This window comes from Acomys russatus, chromosome 32, assembly GCF_903995435.1.
Source record: "Acomys russatus chromosome 32, mAcoRus1.1, whole genome shotgun sequence".
Lineage (NCBI taxonomy): Eukaryota > Metazoa > Chordata > Mammalia > Rodentia > Muridae > Acomys > Acomys russatus.
The window spans coordinates 1,585,846-1,603,356 of record NC_067168.1 but is presented as its reverse complement, the minus strand read 5'-3'; the positions used below and the strand labels follow the sequence as shown (position 1 = coordinate 1,603,356).

At 45.0% G+C, this 17,511-nt stretch overlaps 1 protein-coding gene across 3 annotated transcripts in view; it reads right to left on the bottom strand.

Moving 5' to 3' along the window:
- Positions 1 to 17,511, bottom strand: part of Ccpg1 (cell cycle progression 1) — a 36,345-nt gene that overhangs the window by 11,539 nt on the left and 7,295 nt on the right. Inside the window, exons 2-7 of one of the 3 annotated variants that reach the window (XM_051140640.1) lie at positions 10,439 to 10,507; positions 7,205 to 7,325; positions 6,751 to 6,827; positions 4,549 to 4,747; positions 1,920 to 2,015; positions 101 to 352 (exon numbers count right to left, since the gene is read on the bottom strand). In XM_051140640.1, coding sequence (XP_050996597.1) covers positions 101 to 352; positions 1,920 to 2,015; positions 4,549 to 4,747; positions 6,751 to 6,827; positions 7,205 to 7,325; positions 10,439 to 10,498 — 805 coding nt within the window. In that variant the 5' untranslated portion in view covers positions 10,499 to 10,507. Of the gene's footprint in view, positions 1 to 100; positions 353 to 1,919; positions 2,016 to 4,548; positions 4,748 to 6,750; positions 6,828 to 7,204; positions 7,326 to 10,438; positions 10,508 to 17,511 lie in introns of those variants that run through there. The other 2 variants (XM_051140641.1, XM_051140642.1) reach the window with 2 other exon arrangements.

Sequence of the window (17,511 nt, the reverse complement as noted above, 5' to 3'; positions counted from 1 at the left end):
GACTACAGGTACAGGCCAGAGTAAGCAACACTGACTTCTGTGCCGTTGTCTTGCTGTGATATGCAAGTGGCTTCTGCACAAGGTGTTTCCAGACACTTACCATAGAAATGTCCAAATCCCATGCTCACAGCAATCACCAAGGCCAGAATAACACACTTGTTGAGACCACCACCAAAGTGGCGTTTGCTTGGCTCTTGGGAGGGCTCATCTGCTGGCTCGGCAAGTAGTGGCTCCTCAGACTCTGAGATAGAAATGGTCTTCTTTCTGTTGCGCCGGCGTCGAGGGGCAGGGCTGGGCTCATGGCTGGTGTCATCACTACTGGATTCCTCACCACTCGGCTGAGATGAAAAGACTATTTTAAAAAGAAAAATGTTGATATTTAAGTAAACATTCTCAGAAAAGTCTTGCTAGTAAATATGACATAATAATCAATGCTAGCCTTGAGTGCCCTTTAACATGAGAAGGCCAAAAAGAGCAACACAAGCAAGAACATGCTGTTCACTACCAACACCAAATGAAGCACAGACTGACCGTCGTCTACCAACTGCTACACTCTACTTGTGCCTTGACAGTCTCCTTGTCTAGCTCTTTAGAGCTCTGCCCTTCCCCACCTTGCTGTCTAGAACATTCTGTCTATTCATTCTTTTAGTCTAGTTCAGTCTTAGCGGCTGAAACAAATATTTCAGTTAAGGAAAAAAAGAAAACTCAAGTTTCTCAGCTACTTGAAGGGACAGGAAGTGTGGAAGTACTTCCTGGTCTCTTACAATAGGTCTCCCGGGTCCCCCGCCCCCAACATGCAAGAAGCACCGCAGTTTAACAGAGGTTCCTGAAGTCAGATGAGCCCTTCCCTTCCACTGCCACCCTCACCAGAAGGCGCTGAGTTACCCTCTAGTAAATATGTCAGCAGAGGGAGCGACACAACAGCTACCCCGATGCTGAGGCCCAGTGCGGTACTGCTCGACACAACAGCTACCCCTGATGCCGAGGCCCAGTGCGGCACTGCTCCTTCATGGAAAGAACAGTAAAGCGCAAACTGAGGAAGAAAAACTGCACAATCTCCAGACCAGGAACAATCCTTTGGAAATATGACTTGCGTATTTCCTTATTTCAACTAATTATTGACAACACTTGGTAATAATTGCTATAAGCCAGTTAAAAGTAAAAATAACATGTGAACTTGAATTTAAAACAGAGCTCCAAAACAGCACACACTCGTGCACCACAAATGCCAGTCTTCCAGAACACAGGCTGCCCATGCCACAGGAAAGCTGTTGTCTATGTCAGGCAATGCTTTCTAAAGATCAAGCGTGGAGAATTTAGTCCATGTTCACATGACAACACAGACACCATCATTACTGATGGAACATATATCCTAATTCTTGGTGACACGGGAGCCACTGAGGGGTTGCTGTGTTGTGACCCTCATGCCCAGCATGGCTCTGGTTATTCTTAATCTCGATGCCATCGCCTCACCTGTGAGGTAATTTCTTAGATAAAGAGAAAAGGAGGAAGGCTTAATGCAAGAATAGTATAACATAAATATAAAGGCATCAGATCATGGCTGACAGCTATAGTAAGTCAATGTGAAAGCAAGCCTTTCTCCAAACCCCTTAAAAATGTCTCCACACCTACAGTGTGTACGTGAACAAGGCACCCGTTAGATATTAGCAGTCATCAGCGACCACATGCTTCCTTCTTCAGCTCATCCATGTAATGGTGGAAATACTGGATCTCTAAACTTCCTGTACAGATCATTTGGCCCCCAGTCAGAGCAGCAAGCAGTGCAGAGGCATGCAGAAAACACAGCCAGCAGGTTATGGGATCTCTGGGATGAGGACTCTCCAAAGCACTCAGCATCTCAAGAGTAAATGTGACTAGCCCAGCTCCAGAAGCCGCTCAGCGTCAGTCACGCACGCCACCTTGGAGAGCGAGCTGGCTAGGAACACGGAGCTTCAGCTGATCATCCCATCCCCTTATGCATTCAGGAATCTTCCAGAGCTTCTCCCACCACCTTTCTTTTGTGAATAAATGGGGGAAAAAGATGTATACAGCTTCATTATAAATAATAGAGAAAAAACTGAAAATATAACTTCACCAGTTAACACTTATTTTTGCAAGATTAAAATCCAATGACTTGAAGGGTTGGTCAATGGGAGGCAGTAGTTTTCTTAAACAAACAAAAGCTGCATACCTATTAGAATCATACGAAAACATGACGCTGAAAAGCTGTAAGGATAAAAGAGAATAGGAGGGCAGAGTGAAGTAACTGGGGAGATAACTATCCAATGATGCCTGGCCGTATAGCGTTTTCAGGGCAGCCCAAAATTTATCATTATTTTAAAATACTTTTTAAAAAATACTTTTACAAGCAATTTTGATGGGATGGATTAAAGTAGGTTTTTAAAAAAAAAAAAAATGCCTAAAGTGGGTGTGGCCACATACACCTTTGATCCTAGCACTCAAGGACAAGCCAATCTCTCTCTCTCTCTCTCTCTCTCTCTTAATGATTTAATTTTTTATTTTATGTGCATTGGTGTGAGGGTGTCAGATCCCTTGGAATTGAAATTACAGACAGTTGTGAGCCACCATATGGTTGCTGGGAATTAAACAGGCTCTTTGAAAGAACAGACAGTGCCCTTAACCACTGAGCCATCTCTCCAGCCTGACAAACTAATCTCAATGAGGTTGAGGCCAACCTGGTCTATAGCAAATTCCAGGCTAGCCAGGATACATTATGAGACTCTGCCCCAAATAACAAACAAAAAAGTCTTAATACTTCTGTTAACTAATTCTGAAACATTCTCAGATCTTTCAAAGAGGAAATCAAGTCAGAATCCTGGGATTAAAGGTGCAAGTTCCTATCAATAATGTGCACTGCTCCCTCACTGAATCCTTTGGCTGCACTCCTAACCTCAGTTCACCCATCTTAAGGCAGAGGCAGAAAATAATGGATAAGTAAACATATCTGAGCATGATGGAATTCTAAAACTAAAAACTTACATACTCATCAAGTGCTGCCCTGCTGAGCCCTAGGAACCGGAGTGCATGCACTGAGGATAGGAAGGTCTTGAGCCCTAGGCATTGAATTCTAAGATCAACAAAGAATAGGTTAAAAATATTCAGAAAAGATTCCTTCTGCTCTGAACATACAGACTTCTGTTTACTTTTGTTCCCTAACAAGTTACACAGCACTCACATGTTTGACATTAAGTGTTATGTAAGGACAGAGGATGTGGGCATTTTTTAACATAACCCTAGCTGAGGCAGAAAGACGGCAACAAATTCAAGGCAAGCCATGGCTACACAGTGAGGTCCAGGACAGTGTGGGCTTGAGAGAGATCCTATCCCAGAACAAACCAAAAAGGACAAGAAACACAATGCAGCATTTTATTACCTTAAATTGGAATGAGAAACATCATTGTTTGATTCTGACTGCCAAATGTATAAAAGTATTAAAAGAATGAGAAAATACAAGGAGCTTAGCCTATCTGAACTCGATTTTATGTAGTCTTGGTTTTTCATCAAATTAGAAAATGATTAAAACAGCAGTTCTAAATGGAGTTACAGGATTCCATAATCCATCTTTTTAAAAAAAGATTTATTTATTATTATGTATACAGTGTTCTGCTTGCATTTACACTTGCACACCAGAAGAGGGCACCAGATCTCATTATAGATGGTTGTGAGCTACCATGTGGTTGCTGGGGACTGAACTCAGGACCTTTGGAAGAGCAGGTAGTGCCTTTAACCTCTGAGCTATCTCTCCAGCCCCTCCATAATCCATCTTTAAGTTACCACTGTGGATTAATTAATTAATAACTCATTTAGTTACAGGCTTCTTTTTAACATTTTCTAGGAACTTATGTCAAAGTATTTTGTGTCACATTGAAAGATACTACATATTGAAAAAATTGAGGTTAAAATTTGTGGAAGTAGCCAGGCAGTGGTGGTGGCACAGGTCTTTAATCCCAGAATCCAGGAAGCAGAGGCAGGTGGATCTCTGTGAGTTTGAGGTCACCCTGGTCTACAGAGCAAGTTCTAGGACAGCCAGGGCTACACAGAGAAACTCTGTCTTGAAAAACAAAATAATATTTTTTAAAATGTGGCAGCTGGGAATGGTGGCATATGCCTGTAGAACTGCTGCCAAGTCTGCGGCAAAGCCTGAGCTACCCAGTGAGTGTGTAACAGCCAGAGTTACAGAGCTAGACCCTGCCATACCTCAATCAGTCAGTCAGTCAATCACGATATTAAAAGCCAAATGCTTATTTTGAGGACTTGAGATTTCAATAAACTGAGTGTGGTAGATTGTTTACTTGGCATGTGCGGTATCTGGGGCTCAGTCCCCCAGTACCCACTCCTCCACACACCCACGCACCCCAGCAATGTATCAAAGAAAGAACACTGAGCTGAGCCATGAAGGCCAGAAAGACACTGTAGCAAGTTCTACCAAGATTTTCTTGAGTTTCAGAGAAATCATTTAAAAAGCTGAGAGCAGGAACAAGCCATTAACTAAGACTCCAGAGGTTGGCTGCTGCGACAGTTCCATACCGGGCTCTGGTTGGCAGAAGGTATACTGGCTGCTGGAGGAAGAACCCATGTTAAAGTCATCTGAGCTGGGCAACTCTTTATTGACAACTTCCTGGCTCCCCATTTCTTCCAGCTTAGGTGGTTCAAGTGTAACAATATCAGAATCATCACTGGTAGTTCCGAAATAGACATTGTCTTCAGGGGAAGTTGCTTCCTCCACCTACAGAACCAAATTTTACAGGCAGTAAGTTCAGTCATTTTGAATCTTAAATTTTCTTCACAGCTCAAAATATGATACTTCATTTCCTTCTTTTTCCATTCTCTCCTGTCCCCTTTGCCTTTTAAGGCTGGGGGTGGAGCCCAGGGCATTATGCGTGCTATGCTTTGGGTCTACTATGGAACATCTCCCCGAGCCCGTAAAGATGTGATTCCTACAACAGGAAAGGATTGTGCAACCACAGGCTTACTCTTTAGGATAGAGACCTCAAAACCATCCATAATGCTAAAAATGAAATGAGTCGGGCTATGGTGGCACACGCCTTTAATCCCAGCACTTGGGAGGCAGAGCTGGTGGATCTCTGTGAGTCCGAGGCCAGCCTGGTCTACAAAGCAAGTCCAGGACAGCTAAGGCTACACAGAGAAACCCAGTCTTGAAATACCAAAAATATAAAAAATAAATAAAAATAAGATGAGACCGCTGTCTCCTCCCAGTGTGCTCCAGAAACTGAAGAGACTAATCAGCCCCTCCATGACCACAGGACACCAAGTATTCATTTACTTCTCCAGCCCATGAGTATATAGGCACAAAATACTGCATCTAGGGAGTATGTGATGGACTGACTAAACTTACCTGGTTCAACAGCTGTGCTAGGTACTACAGCCTGAATATGTCCCCTAAAAGTCATTAAAACAGGCTGGCACATACACCTTTAATCCCAGAACTCAGATGGACCTCTGTGAGTTGGAGGCCACCCTGATCTACATATTGAGTTCCAGGATAGCCAAGGCTAGCTATGTAAAAAGACCCTGGGGGGCTGGGAGTGAGGAGGAGGGAACACCACTACCAATAAAAACCCCTGAAAACTCAACCAGCTCTGAGGAGATGAGGAGGATGCTGTTTGACAGGCACACAGACACCCAAACACATTACATTTGTTCCCTGCAGAGAATGTACAAAAGGTACAACTCTACAGCAGGGAACAATCACCACACAGCAAACCAGTCAGTAACACCTTCACCTTGGACTTCTCAGCTTCCAAAACAAACTAATTTTAATAACTTGTCAGCACAGGCTCTTTACCTGTAGAACCATCTCATCAACATGAAAGATTGACTTGTGTGGGGAGGAGCATGGATATGCTTAAGTTTACGCATGTTTATGTGTGCACATAGGCTGGAAGAGGGCAGCAGGGCCCTGGAGCTGCAGTTATAGGTGTTTGCAGGACACCCAGGTTTTTCCATGCATGGTGAGATCTGAACTCAGGTCCTCATGACTGAGTAGCAGGCACTCTTAACCACTGAGCCATGTCTCCAGGCCTTCTAGAAATGAATTATTATTTATGTCACCCGATCTCAGTCCCAAAGGACTAAAATACCATAGAAAGATTATCCAATGAAGTAGCTTTATTCAAAAGACAACTCCAACAAACAATATTTAATTTGTTATCAAATGTAAAAGCTAAACCTTCAGCCAGGCATGGGGTGCACGTTTTTTTGGTTTTTTGTTTTGTTTTGTTTGATTTTTCGAGGCAGGGTTTCTCTGTGTAGCCTTGGCTGTCCTGGACTTGCTTTGTAGACCAGGCTGGCCTTGAACTCACAGTGATCCACCTGCCTCTGCCTCCCAAGTGCTGGGATTAAAGGCGTGCGCCACCACGCGCCCGGCAGGGTGCATGCTTTTAATTCCTGCACTTGGGAGGCAGAGGCAAGTGGATTTCTACACAGAGAAACTCTGTCTTTAAAAAAATTAGTTTAAAGTCTTCTTAAAATAGTAAAGTAGATTAAACTATTGAGAGCACCAGCTCATCTAGTCACAATGGGCTGCGGGTGACCTAGTGGCAGGCTCTTTCAGATTATCCTGCTCTGAAACCCAAAAGAAGTTCATTTTAACCTCAAAACTGATGGTGTTTCTCACTAAATTTCCTTATAATTTAGGTAGGAATAAAATGCTTAGCTATAAACAGAACAGTACTTATCAAACATCCATGGAACAAAATAAAAGTTTACCTCAATTGCTGGCTTGGTTTCTCCCATTGACGACAACATGGTTTCTCCCATTGACAACACGCTATTTGGGCCACTTTCTGGTATAAAATCAAGATCAGTATTGTTATTTCTTTTGTTGAACACACACACTCTCCCTGTATAGCCTACGTATCATCAATCACACCCAAGTGTCAGGGGACAAGTGCGCGTGGGGAGCATGACTCACTGAGGGCTCTCAGATGTCCACAGCTTCTAACTGTTCTCAGTCACTTGCTGCCAGGCTTCTGACTTCCCAAGTTCCCACCCCTGACCATCCCAGATAAGACCATCCAGTGGCAATCAAGGGTGAGGCCCCCCATTTCCAGAAGAAAACAAAACAAAAACAAATAAACAGGACTGGAAAGATGGCTCAGCCATTAAAGGTTAGGCTCACAACTAAAAACAAGAAACAAACCAAAACAGGAACTTCACTTACCTCCACCTCCATGCCCCACATGAAGAACTTGCAGTTCCTCTTGCTCTAATGAGGAACATTCCAGAGCCTGTTCACAGCTGTCACTGGCTGTGGCAGAGTTCACAATCTCTACATCAGAACCCTAGGGGAAAGTGGTAATTATTAATTTAGCTATTGCTACCCTAAGGCTGGCTTTGATCTGATAATGTAGAAATTTCCTGATGCTACCACACTCTAAACAGCATCTACCCTGACTTAGTCCATACAGGCTAGTAAAAGTGAAATTGTAGAATGGAGCCATGAGCTACAAGCCAATGTCAGGTGAACACAAGATGATTGTGGAGCCAGGTGTGGTGGTGCACACCTTTAATCCCAGTACTTGGGAGGCAGAACCAGGTGGATCGCTGTGAGTTTAGGGCCAGCATGGTCTACAGAGTGAGTCCAGGACAGCCAGGGCTACAAAGAGAAACCCTGTCTGGAAAAACCAAAAGAGAAAGAGAGAAAGAAAGAAAGAGAAAGAGAAAGAAAGAAAGAAAGAAAGAAAGAAAGAAAGAAAGAAAGAAAGAAAGAAAGAAAGCAGGCGACTGTGCTATTTTATGAGACTAAAAGCCAAACTCTCAGTCCTAAGTGTCTACACTGTGGGGCTGGAGAGCACTTGCTCTTCTGGAGCTTTGATTCGCAGCACCATATGGAGGCTCCCAACTGTAACCCCAGTCCCTAGACAACTATGCCCTGTTCCAGCATCCTCAGGCAATGCATGCATGCAGTGTATGAGCTCAGAAGACAACTTGTAGAGTGGGCTTTCCCCTTCTACTATGTAGATCCCAAGGATGCAACTCAGGATGCCGAGTGTGCACAGCACCTGAGCCATGTCACTGGGCCCCTACTTTGAAAAGGACGTGACTAACAAACTGTTCTAACCCTCCAATTATCACAGTAATTATGTCTATACACCACTTCTACCATCAAGCACCTGCACCAACTAGGCCTGATGGCAAATGCTCATAACTCAAGCACTTGGGAGGTGGGACAGAAGACTTCCACTTGGAAGGCACCATGGACTTTTAGGCCACACTGAGCTACAGTTGGACCCTGTCTCAAAAAAAAAAAAAAAAAACCTGATGAAGTAAGAGAAACTTAATAAATGCCAAACATATTTGGGAACTTTTGATAAGAGTATTCAAACTCTGGATGAGTGAGGCTGGTCTGATGCTAGGTTTTCTGGTCCCATGACTTTTCTATAATGCAAACAATTAGCAATGTGAGCAAAATCAGCATCTATAATGTTCTGGTTACACCACTCACCGCATGTGCATCGTTCCTCATTACAAAACTGGTTCTGTAAGCATGTTCAAAGCAGCCTGGACTACGTAGTAAGCTCCATCCCCGCCACACCCACAGTGCATCTCCAACCAAAAACAGTAACAAATACGGAAGGCTGATGGGCTGGAGAGACAGCTCATCAGTTTAGAACATTGCTCTTCCTGAGACCCAGGTTCAGTTCCCAGCACCCATGTGGTGGCTCCCAACCATCTATACCTCAACTGGCTATGAAGGTGTGCCCCTGTATTTTCAGTTGTTAAATTGCTGTGCCAGCAATGCCAGATTAGCAGAATATGTAGATGTTTGTTGCTTTCTCACGGGGCAGAAGGGGCAGGACACAGGACTGTTTTCATGTACCCTCAGTCTGGACAGTAGGCAACAGCACAGAGCATAGTCTGGCTGCTAACTGGTTCAGAATTAGTAGCTATGGAATCGCCCCCACTCACTATGCTAGTAGCTTTTTTTTCTATAAGAAGTGTGGCATTTGAGGAATAAAGAGCTGACGGCTAGAATTAGGGCAGAGAAGACAGAGACAGAGACACCGGAACATGACAGGGGAAGAGCAGAGAGAGCTATGTGGTGGAGACATAGTGGCAGGGAAGTTGGGTTACGTTAGATGGCTAGCTGAGAGAGTGCCCAGCAAAAACGGCCCAGAGCCTTATACTAACTATACAGATGTCTCTGACTGTTTATTGCTAATCCCACTCAGAAACCCCAAAAGCTCCGGCAATATCCAGTCCCAGAAAATCTGACACCATCCTCTGGCCTCCAAGAGCACTGTCCATACATGGTACACAAACACACATGCATGCAGGCAAAGCACCCATACACCTTAAAAAAAAAAAAAAAAAAAAAAAAAAAAGACAAACAGGCAGCGCTCAGAAAGTGAGGCAGGAGGATCAAAGTTGGAGGGTAAGCTGGGCTGTGTGGTAATTTAAAGGCTATCCTAGTTACACAGAAAGACACTGATCTTCCCTCCACCCCACCCCACCCCCCAAAAAAAGAGAATGGGGGAAACACAAACGAAGAAGGTCTTTAAAAATTACATAAGAGCCAAGCGCAGTAGCTCAAGCCTGTAATCCCAAACAAAAACAAAAAATTACATAAAAATGTAGTTGTAATGATCAGAGCCTGATACATAACAAGGCCAGCCCCTCAAAGTTAAGAAGATCAGCAAGACTAATGTAAAAGATGCAGGCTGCAGTTTTCAGCAGTACCCCAAATCCTGGATGCTGCTCTCTGGAGAAGTTCATACCTCCTCTTGATTATGAACAACTGCTGTCCTCCACACGTGTAAATCTAACATAATTTTTCTTAATAAATTCTGTAGCTCATTGGGGGGTAGGGTGGGGGTAGATATGGTCCACACCTTTAGCACTCCATTCCTGGGAGGCTGAGGCAGGAGTGCTGCCTTGAGTTTGAAGCCAGCCTACATGATAGAATGAGACCCTCAAAAACAAAAGCCAACCATAGGAGTGCACACTTATAATCCCAGTACTTGTAAGGGCTGTGAATCGGAGGTAGTTCTGACCTGCCAGGACTACATAGTGAGACTCTAATGTCTCAAAACGACCAGACCATTCTTACTCCCCTCAAAAGAAAAACACCCTGGATGTACTGTCACAGGGCTCTCAGCCCAGCTCAAGGAGGCTGAGACAGAAGGATCCCAAATTCAAGATGATCCACCTGAGCTACACAGACTCCAAGGCCACTAGAGCAACTTATTAAGACCCTATCTCAAAATTTTGTTTTGTTTAAAAAGAGACAGAGACAGACAGACTAGGGCTGTTATGTAGCTCAATGATATTTTAGCAGCCAAGTTTAACATAGGTGGCCAAACTATAGGCAAAGGAAGCCATGGCTTATACATAGAAAACGTCGACCTTCACAAAGCAGCTTCTGTCACTGCTAACAACCTATCAGAGAACATACCTCATGACTTATGACAGTCCAGCCACAAGATGAGTCACTGTCGCTGGAATTTTCAGACATTTTTCAGGCCTATAATACAAGAACATATAATAAAACATGGGCACATTTTAAAAATATGTGTTAAAGCTCTACATGACACAGCATAAAACCTCCAGGTAAAACTGAGATGACCCCCACAGGTCTTCCAAACGGGACATACGACCACACACCTGTGAGAATAAATCAGCCCACCAAATGTGGGAACCCTCCTGAGCTGAGACAACCTGCACAGCTGTGTTGCTGCAGCCAACACAAGTCAGATCTGAAAGGCAGAGTGTGCCTGGGATCCTGGGCAAGAATGGTAAATGGGCAGTCAAAGTCTACTTTCAAACAACAGTGAGCTGTGAAAAGCCCAGAAGAGGCCAAGCTCTCACGCACTGACAACAAAAACAAAGAAACATAAAAGTTTTTATGAAGATAACTATTATCAATACCTCAATTGGAATTTTTTTTTATAAAGAAGAAATCAAAGTGAAGTGAGAATTTTTGGTTTCTTTAAAAACACAGAAATGACTGGGCATGGTGGTGCACGCCTTTAATCCCAGCACTCAGTAGGCAGAGGCAGGTGGATCGCTGTGAGTTCGAGGCCAGCCTGGTCTACAAAGCGAGTCCAGGACAGCCAAGGCTAACACAGAGAAACACTGTCTCAAAAAACAAACAAACAAAAATCAAAAAAACACCACAGCAATGTTATGGGACTATGCTTTTGTTTTAGTCCCGGGTGTGGGATATGATATTGCTTCAGACTGTCCACAGCAGCTGACTATGATTTGTCTTGTGCTCCAAGAGGGCCGTGGTTTTTGCCATCTGAGGATACTTTAAGTTTGGAATTCTGGGGACTCTTGAGGAAGGTATAAACGCTATACCCCAGAGGGCCTGAGGAGGGTATTGCTGCTGCTGCTATTGCTATTTGCTGGTTGGAGATATCCTGATGACAACGATGAAATTTGCCCCCAAGGAACTCAATGCCCTAATTAGCAGGAAATAGTCTAAAGATATTAATGCCCCCTTTCCCCTCTAACCTTCTTTCTCTCCTACCTAGTACTGGGGAGTTGGAAGGGAGGATAGGGGTGGTGTAGGGAGGTAGGAAAAAGGGCCCAAAAAAGGAGCCAAAAGCCTGGCCACATCAGAGACTGGTTCAAGCCTACGGCACTGAGAAGGAGCTCACTCTGTCCTGACGCAGCACCTTGCTCGGTGCAGCCTGGTCTCTCTTCCCTCTGGAAAGCCTCTACATTGTCACCACACAGTAGCTTGCCCAGGCTTGCCATGGACTCTTAATTCCTCTACCCATTTCCAGAATGCTAGGAGTATCCACCTAACTAACTAGCTTCTGGCACTGCACAGCTACTGTGAAAAGTGTCAAATCCAACCTGCAGGCTGTGGTTCCAACTGAACTCTACCCAGGGGCTGGGACGCAGCTCAGCGCCATGTGAACTAAGCATGCTGGCACCCACCTGTAAGCCTAGCGCTTGAGGTAGAGACAGAGGATCAGAAGTTCAAGGTCACTCTTGGCTACACGGTAAGTTCCAGGCCAACCTGGTATGCAAGACACTCTTACAAGTCAGGAGTCGCTCCACCCTCTGTTCTGCTCTAAGAATAACTAGTCTGCAACGACCTTCCCAAGGCTCCTGGGCAGCGGGGCCTGGCACCCTTCAGTCTTAAGACTCAGCACTAGTAAAGCTGGGCGGGAGGGCTTCCAACTGTAAGCCAGCAAGATAGACAAGATACTCCAAAAGGGGGGGGGGGGGGGGGGGGGGGGGAGGCGGGAGTGAAGGGCAGAAGGAGGGAGGGAGGGAGGCCCCCTTAACCATCAGCCTCCATAAATTCCACTGGTTTTCTAAGAGCTTCAAGGGTAGGAGACATTCCTTCTACGCATAATCCTTCTTAACAGCTGTCCTGTGAACCAGGTGTCTCACACCTGTAATCCCAGCGCTTGGGAGGCAGAGAAAGGTGGGCCTCTGTGAGTTCAAAGCCAGCCTGGTCTACAGAGTGAGTTCCCGGCTGGCCAGCTTTCCTCATTACCTGGTATGATGCCGCGCTACACTGTTCCTAAGAAGCTACATTTTTACTATGAAGGAGGCAGGGTCTCCTTTTCCTCATCTTCTAGAATCAGGCATGAGGGAGAAGAATGGGGGCACTGTTGTCTCACAATTCTGTGATTCCAAGCAGACCACAGACTGAGTACCAAGTGCTGCTAGGCTGTCCAGGAAGAAGCCCCTGGGTCGCTGCTCAGAACTTGACTGTAAGCAGAAGCCTGCAACCCCAGCTATCCAGAGGCTGAGGCTGAAGAACAGCGGGAAGCTGAAGGCTAATAGTTTACCTTCAAGATCTGCCTCAGTAGTTTTGTGGGGGCTTTTTCTTCTTCTTCTTCTTCTTCTTCTTTTTTTTTTTTTCCTTTTAAAAACTCTCTTTAAGACAGACCTGGTAGCATACGCCTGTAATCCCAGAACTCAGAGAGGCACAGGCAGGCGAATCACTGTGAGTTTGAGGCCAGCCTGGTCTACAAAGCAAGTCCAGGACAGCCAAGATGACACAAAGAAACCCTGTCTCAAAAAACAGAAAGAAAGAAAGAAAGAAAGAAAAGAAAGAAAGAAAGAAAGAAAGAAAGAAAGAAAGAAAAGAAACTGTAACTTAAGACACAAAACAAAACAAAGCTTCTCTTTAACCTGCATGTATGTGTGTGACTCACATGCAGGCCTGATGCCCATGTAGGGCAAAAGGTGTTGAATCTCCTAGAACTGAGTTACAGGTGACTGTGCGCCACCATGTGGATGCTGGGAACTGAACCAGGGCCTTCTCCAGGAGCAGCAGTTCTCGCTCCTCTTTACATCTTCATACGTTACTTTACAGGTTAATATAATTCAGCAACTGCTCCAAATGCATCTGGCACTGGGTTCAATCCAATTCAGTTTGAGCACTCAAAATACAAATGTTTTGAGAGGAGGTGGCTGAGCCATGTCGCACTGGGTAGCCTTAGCGGGCCTACAACTTGCTATATAAACTAAGTTTATCCTAGAATTTGTGTCTTTCTTGTTATCAGCTTTCCCAGTACTGAGACTATGTCACTTCTAATTTTCAAATAGATCTGCTAATTATAGGTATTCTTTGTGCTTATGTATGTTCGTGGTTGCACATGTCTGCATGTGGCCCTGCATGCATGCACACATGAGGATGCCAGAGGGCAACAGTGAGAATCCTTCCTGTTCTTTTAAGACAGAGTGTCTCTTAGGCAGAGATGGCCATGCACACACACAGGATGCCAGAGGACAACAGTGAGAATCCTTCCTGTTCTTTTAAGACAGAGTGTCTCTTAGGCAGAGATGGCCATGCACACACACAGGATGCCAGAGGACAACAGTGAGAATCCTTCCTGTTCCTTTAAGACAGAGTCTCTCTTAGGCAGAGATGGCCATGCACGCACCTTTGATCACAGCACTTAGAAGGCAGGGGGAGGTGGATCTCTGTGAGTTCAAGGGCCGCATAGTCTACATAAGTTGAGTTTCAGCACAGTCAAGGCTACACAGTCTCAAAAGGAGTGAGCCAAGTAAGCAGACCAGGAGGCGAACTCCTGCCTGACTTATAAACATATGCTAGCATGCCACTTCCTCTCTTTCTTTTTTCTTTTTCTTTCTTTCTTTCTTTCTTTCTTTCTTTTTTTTTTTTTGGTTTCTTGTTTTTTTTTTCAAGACAGGGTTCCTCTGTGTTCACCTCAGCTGCCCTGGACTCCCTTCGTAGACCAGGCTGGCCTCAAACTCACAGCAATCCACCTGTATCTGCCTCTGGAGTGCTAGGATTAAAGGCGTGCGCCACCACGCCCGACTGCCACTTTATATATAGGTTCTGGGTACTGAACTCAGGTCTTCATGCTTGCCTAACAGGTACTTTACTGAGTTCTCTCCAGCCCTTGTGTTTGCTGTTTTGCAAACAGCCCTACTATGTAGCCCAGGCTGGCCTCAAACTCAAAATCCTCCTTTCTTCATTTCACAAGTACTGGGATGGCATTGGTGTGTCACCAGTCCCAGTTTCATTTTATTTGATAAAATTACTGCAGGGGTTTGAAAAGTAGATTATGTAAAATAAAAGTGGATTGATTTTGTTTTGTTTCTTCTGTAGCCTTGACTGTCCTGGAACTCACTCTATAGACCAGGCTGGCCCCAAACTATAGCCTTGATAGTCTCGGAACTCACTCTGTAGACCAGGCTGGCCCCAAACTATAGCCTTGATAGACTTGGAACTCACTCTGTAGACCAGCTGGCGTCGAACATACAAAGATCTGCCTGCTGCTGCCTCCCAAGTGCTGGGATTAAAGGTGTGCCCCACCACCACCTGTCGGCTTAAATTTTTTTACTTGAGAGAAAAAAAGGAACGTCTAGAAGCTAACACGATTGGTATGCATTTTATATTCTCATAGTGTTTGAGTCTAGGCTCAAGGCCAGCCGAGCAGCACAGCAGATGCTAGTCTTCCTTACCCTGACGAACAGCCAAGCGTGGTGGCTGCGCCTGTGAGAGGACAGACTATGAGACCAGCCTGACTTGGGCCTGAGACCCTAAACAAGAAAGAAGGAAAGATAAAGAAAATGGAGGTGTTTTCATAATCACACTTGTAGTTTTTCAGTGCTGGGGAGCTAAATCTCAGGCCTGCCTTACACATACTGGCCAGGCGCTTTACCACCGAGCTACGCAGTCCCAAAGGTTTTTACTTTGATACAGGGTCTCACTAACTGAACCACGCTACCCTGGAAATTAGCAGTTCTTGAACTTTCTACTTTCCTGATTCAGATTCTTCAATTCAGAGATTGTAGGCATCAGCCACCAGGCCTGGACTTAAAACAGACTGACTGTTCCACACAAAAGTCCCAAACCTTTGGGCCTAGTGACCCAAGCCTAGAATCCTAATTACCTAGAGTCTGAGACAAGAGATCCTAAGTTCCACAGCTGGGGTTACATGCTGTCTGAGGCTAGCCTAGGTTGTCACACAAAAGAAAATGGGTTGGAAAGATGGCTGATTAGTTAAGAGCCCATATTGTAACTCTACTTCCACAGGAATCCAACACCTCTAGTCTCCAGGGATGCCTGCACGCCCAAGCACACGTGCACACAGAGGCACACACGGTGGTGACTGGAAAGAACAGCCCCATATGCTGTATCTGACTACTTGGTCCCCAGCTGGTAGAACCATCCCCCGTTAGAGCACACACACTCTGCTTTCTTTCTGCCTATAAACTCTCAGCTACTACGCCAGCATGGTGCCTGATTGCTTGATGCCTGTTCCCACCATGTGCCACTCCAACCCTCTGGAATGGTGAGCCCCAGTAATCTCTTCCATTTTTATTTATTTATTTGGGTTTGTTTTTGTTTTTGTTTTTGAGACAGTTTCTCTGTGTAGCCTTGGCTGTCCTGAACTTGCTTTGTAGACCAGGCTGGCCTTAAACACTCAAGAGATCTGAGTGCCTCCCTGAGTGCTAGAATTACAAGTGTGTGCCACAGCGCCCGGCAATCTCTTCTGTTTTCAAATTGTGTTGGTCAAGGTGCCTCTTCACAGCAAGCAAATAAGACTAAGACACAGGCATGTGGTGATGCATACCTCCCACTCCCCCACTCTGAGTGTTGGGACTAAAGATGCACACCACCATGCCTGGCCTTTTTTTTTTTTTTTTCCCCTTCAATTTATACAGTGTTCTGCCTGCATGTATACCCACAGGCCAGAAAAGGGCACTAAATCTCATAATAGATGGTTGTGAGCCCCCATGTGGTTGCTAGGAATTGAACTTAGGCTCTTTGGAAGAACAGCCAGTGCTCTTAACTTCTGAGCCATCTCTCCAGCACAAGTGGTACATGGCTTTAATTCTAGCAGGCAGGTAGAGTTTTTGAGGCCAGGCTACTTTGTGTAGCAAGTTCTGTCTATGCAGGAGTTGCCGAGTGACACCCTGTCTCAAAACAACAAAACCAGTTTTAAGCACAGTGTCGGACACAAGTCCAATCACCTCCAAGAAGGGCAGTTTCTCCCTGAAAAGTTAAAGCTAACATGCTGCCTTAAAGTGTTGCCTACTGGATTTTCCATGAGTTGAGTCCACTCAGTACAGGATATAAGGCCCTCTGTAGTCCTTGACTATAGTAATCCTATCAGTGAGAGCAAAGATACCTCTCTGCAAAGAGCAGGCTCTCCTGGTTGAAATGGAGTAGGAAAATACTGTCACTAAAAATAATGTAAGCCAGGCATGCATGGCACACTATAATCCCAGCATTCAGGAAAGCAGAGGTGGTAAGATTACCAACAATCTCCAGGCCAGCCTGGCTACAGAATGAAATCCTGTCTGCATTACAAAACAAAAAAATCTGAGTGTGGTAGCACACAAGCCTCAGCACTGGATAGGCAAGGGCAGGAGAATCAGATGTTCAAGGCCAGCCGTTCTATGCAGTGAGGCTGGAGGCTAACCTGAGCTAAATGAAACTCTACCTCAAAACAAAACCAAACAAAACAAAAAAGGCTGGGCAGTGGTGATGCATGCCTTTAATCAGCACTTGTGAGGCAGAGGCAGGTGGATCTCTGTGAGTTCGAGGCCAGCCTGGACTACAGAGTGAGTTCCAAGACAGTCAAAGCTATTACACAGAGAAATCCTGTCTGGAAAAAAACAAAGCAAAACAAAACAACAACAAAGCATTTTTTTTAAACTGGTTTTTCAAGACAGGGTCTCTCTGTGAGGCTTTTGGCTGTCCTGGACTCGCTTTGTAGACCAGGCTGGCCTTGAACTCACAGGGATCCGCCTGCCTCTGCCTCCCAAGTGCTGGGAGTAAAGGGGTGTGCCACCACGCCCAGCTCAACAAAGCATTTTTTAAAATAATTTTTCTTTTTTTAGATTTATTTGTTATGTATACAGTGTTCTGCCTACATGTGCACCTACAGACCAGAAAAGGGTATCAGATCACATTGTAGATGGTTGTGAGCCACCATGTGGTTGCTGGGAATTGAACTTAGAACCTCTGAAAGAGCAGTCAGTGCTCTTAACCGCTGAGCCATCTCTCCAGCCCCAGTG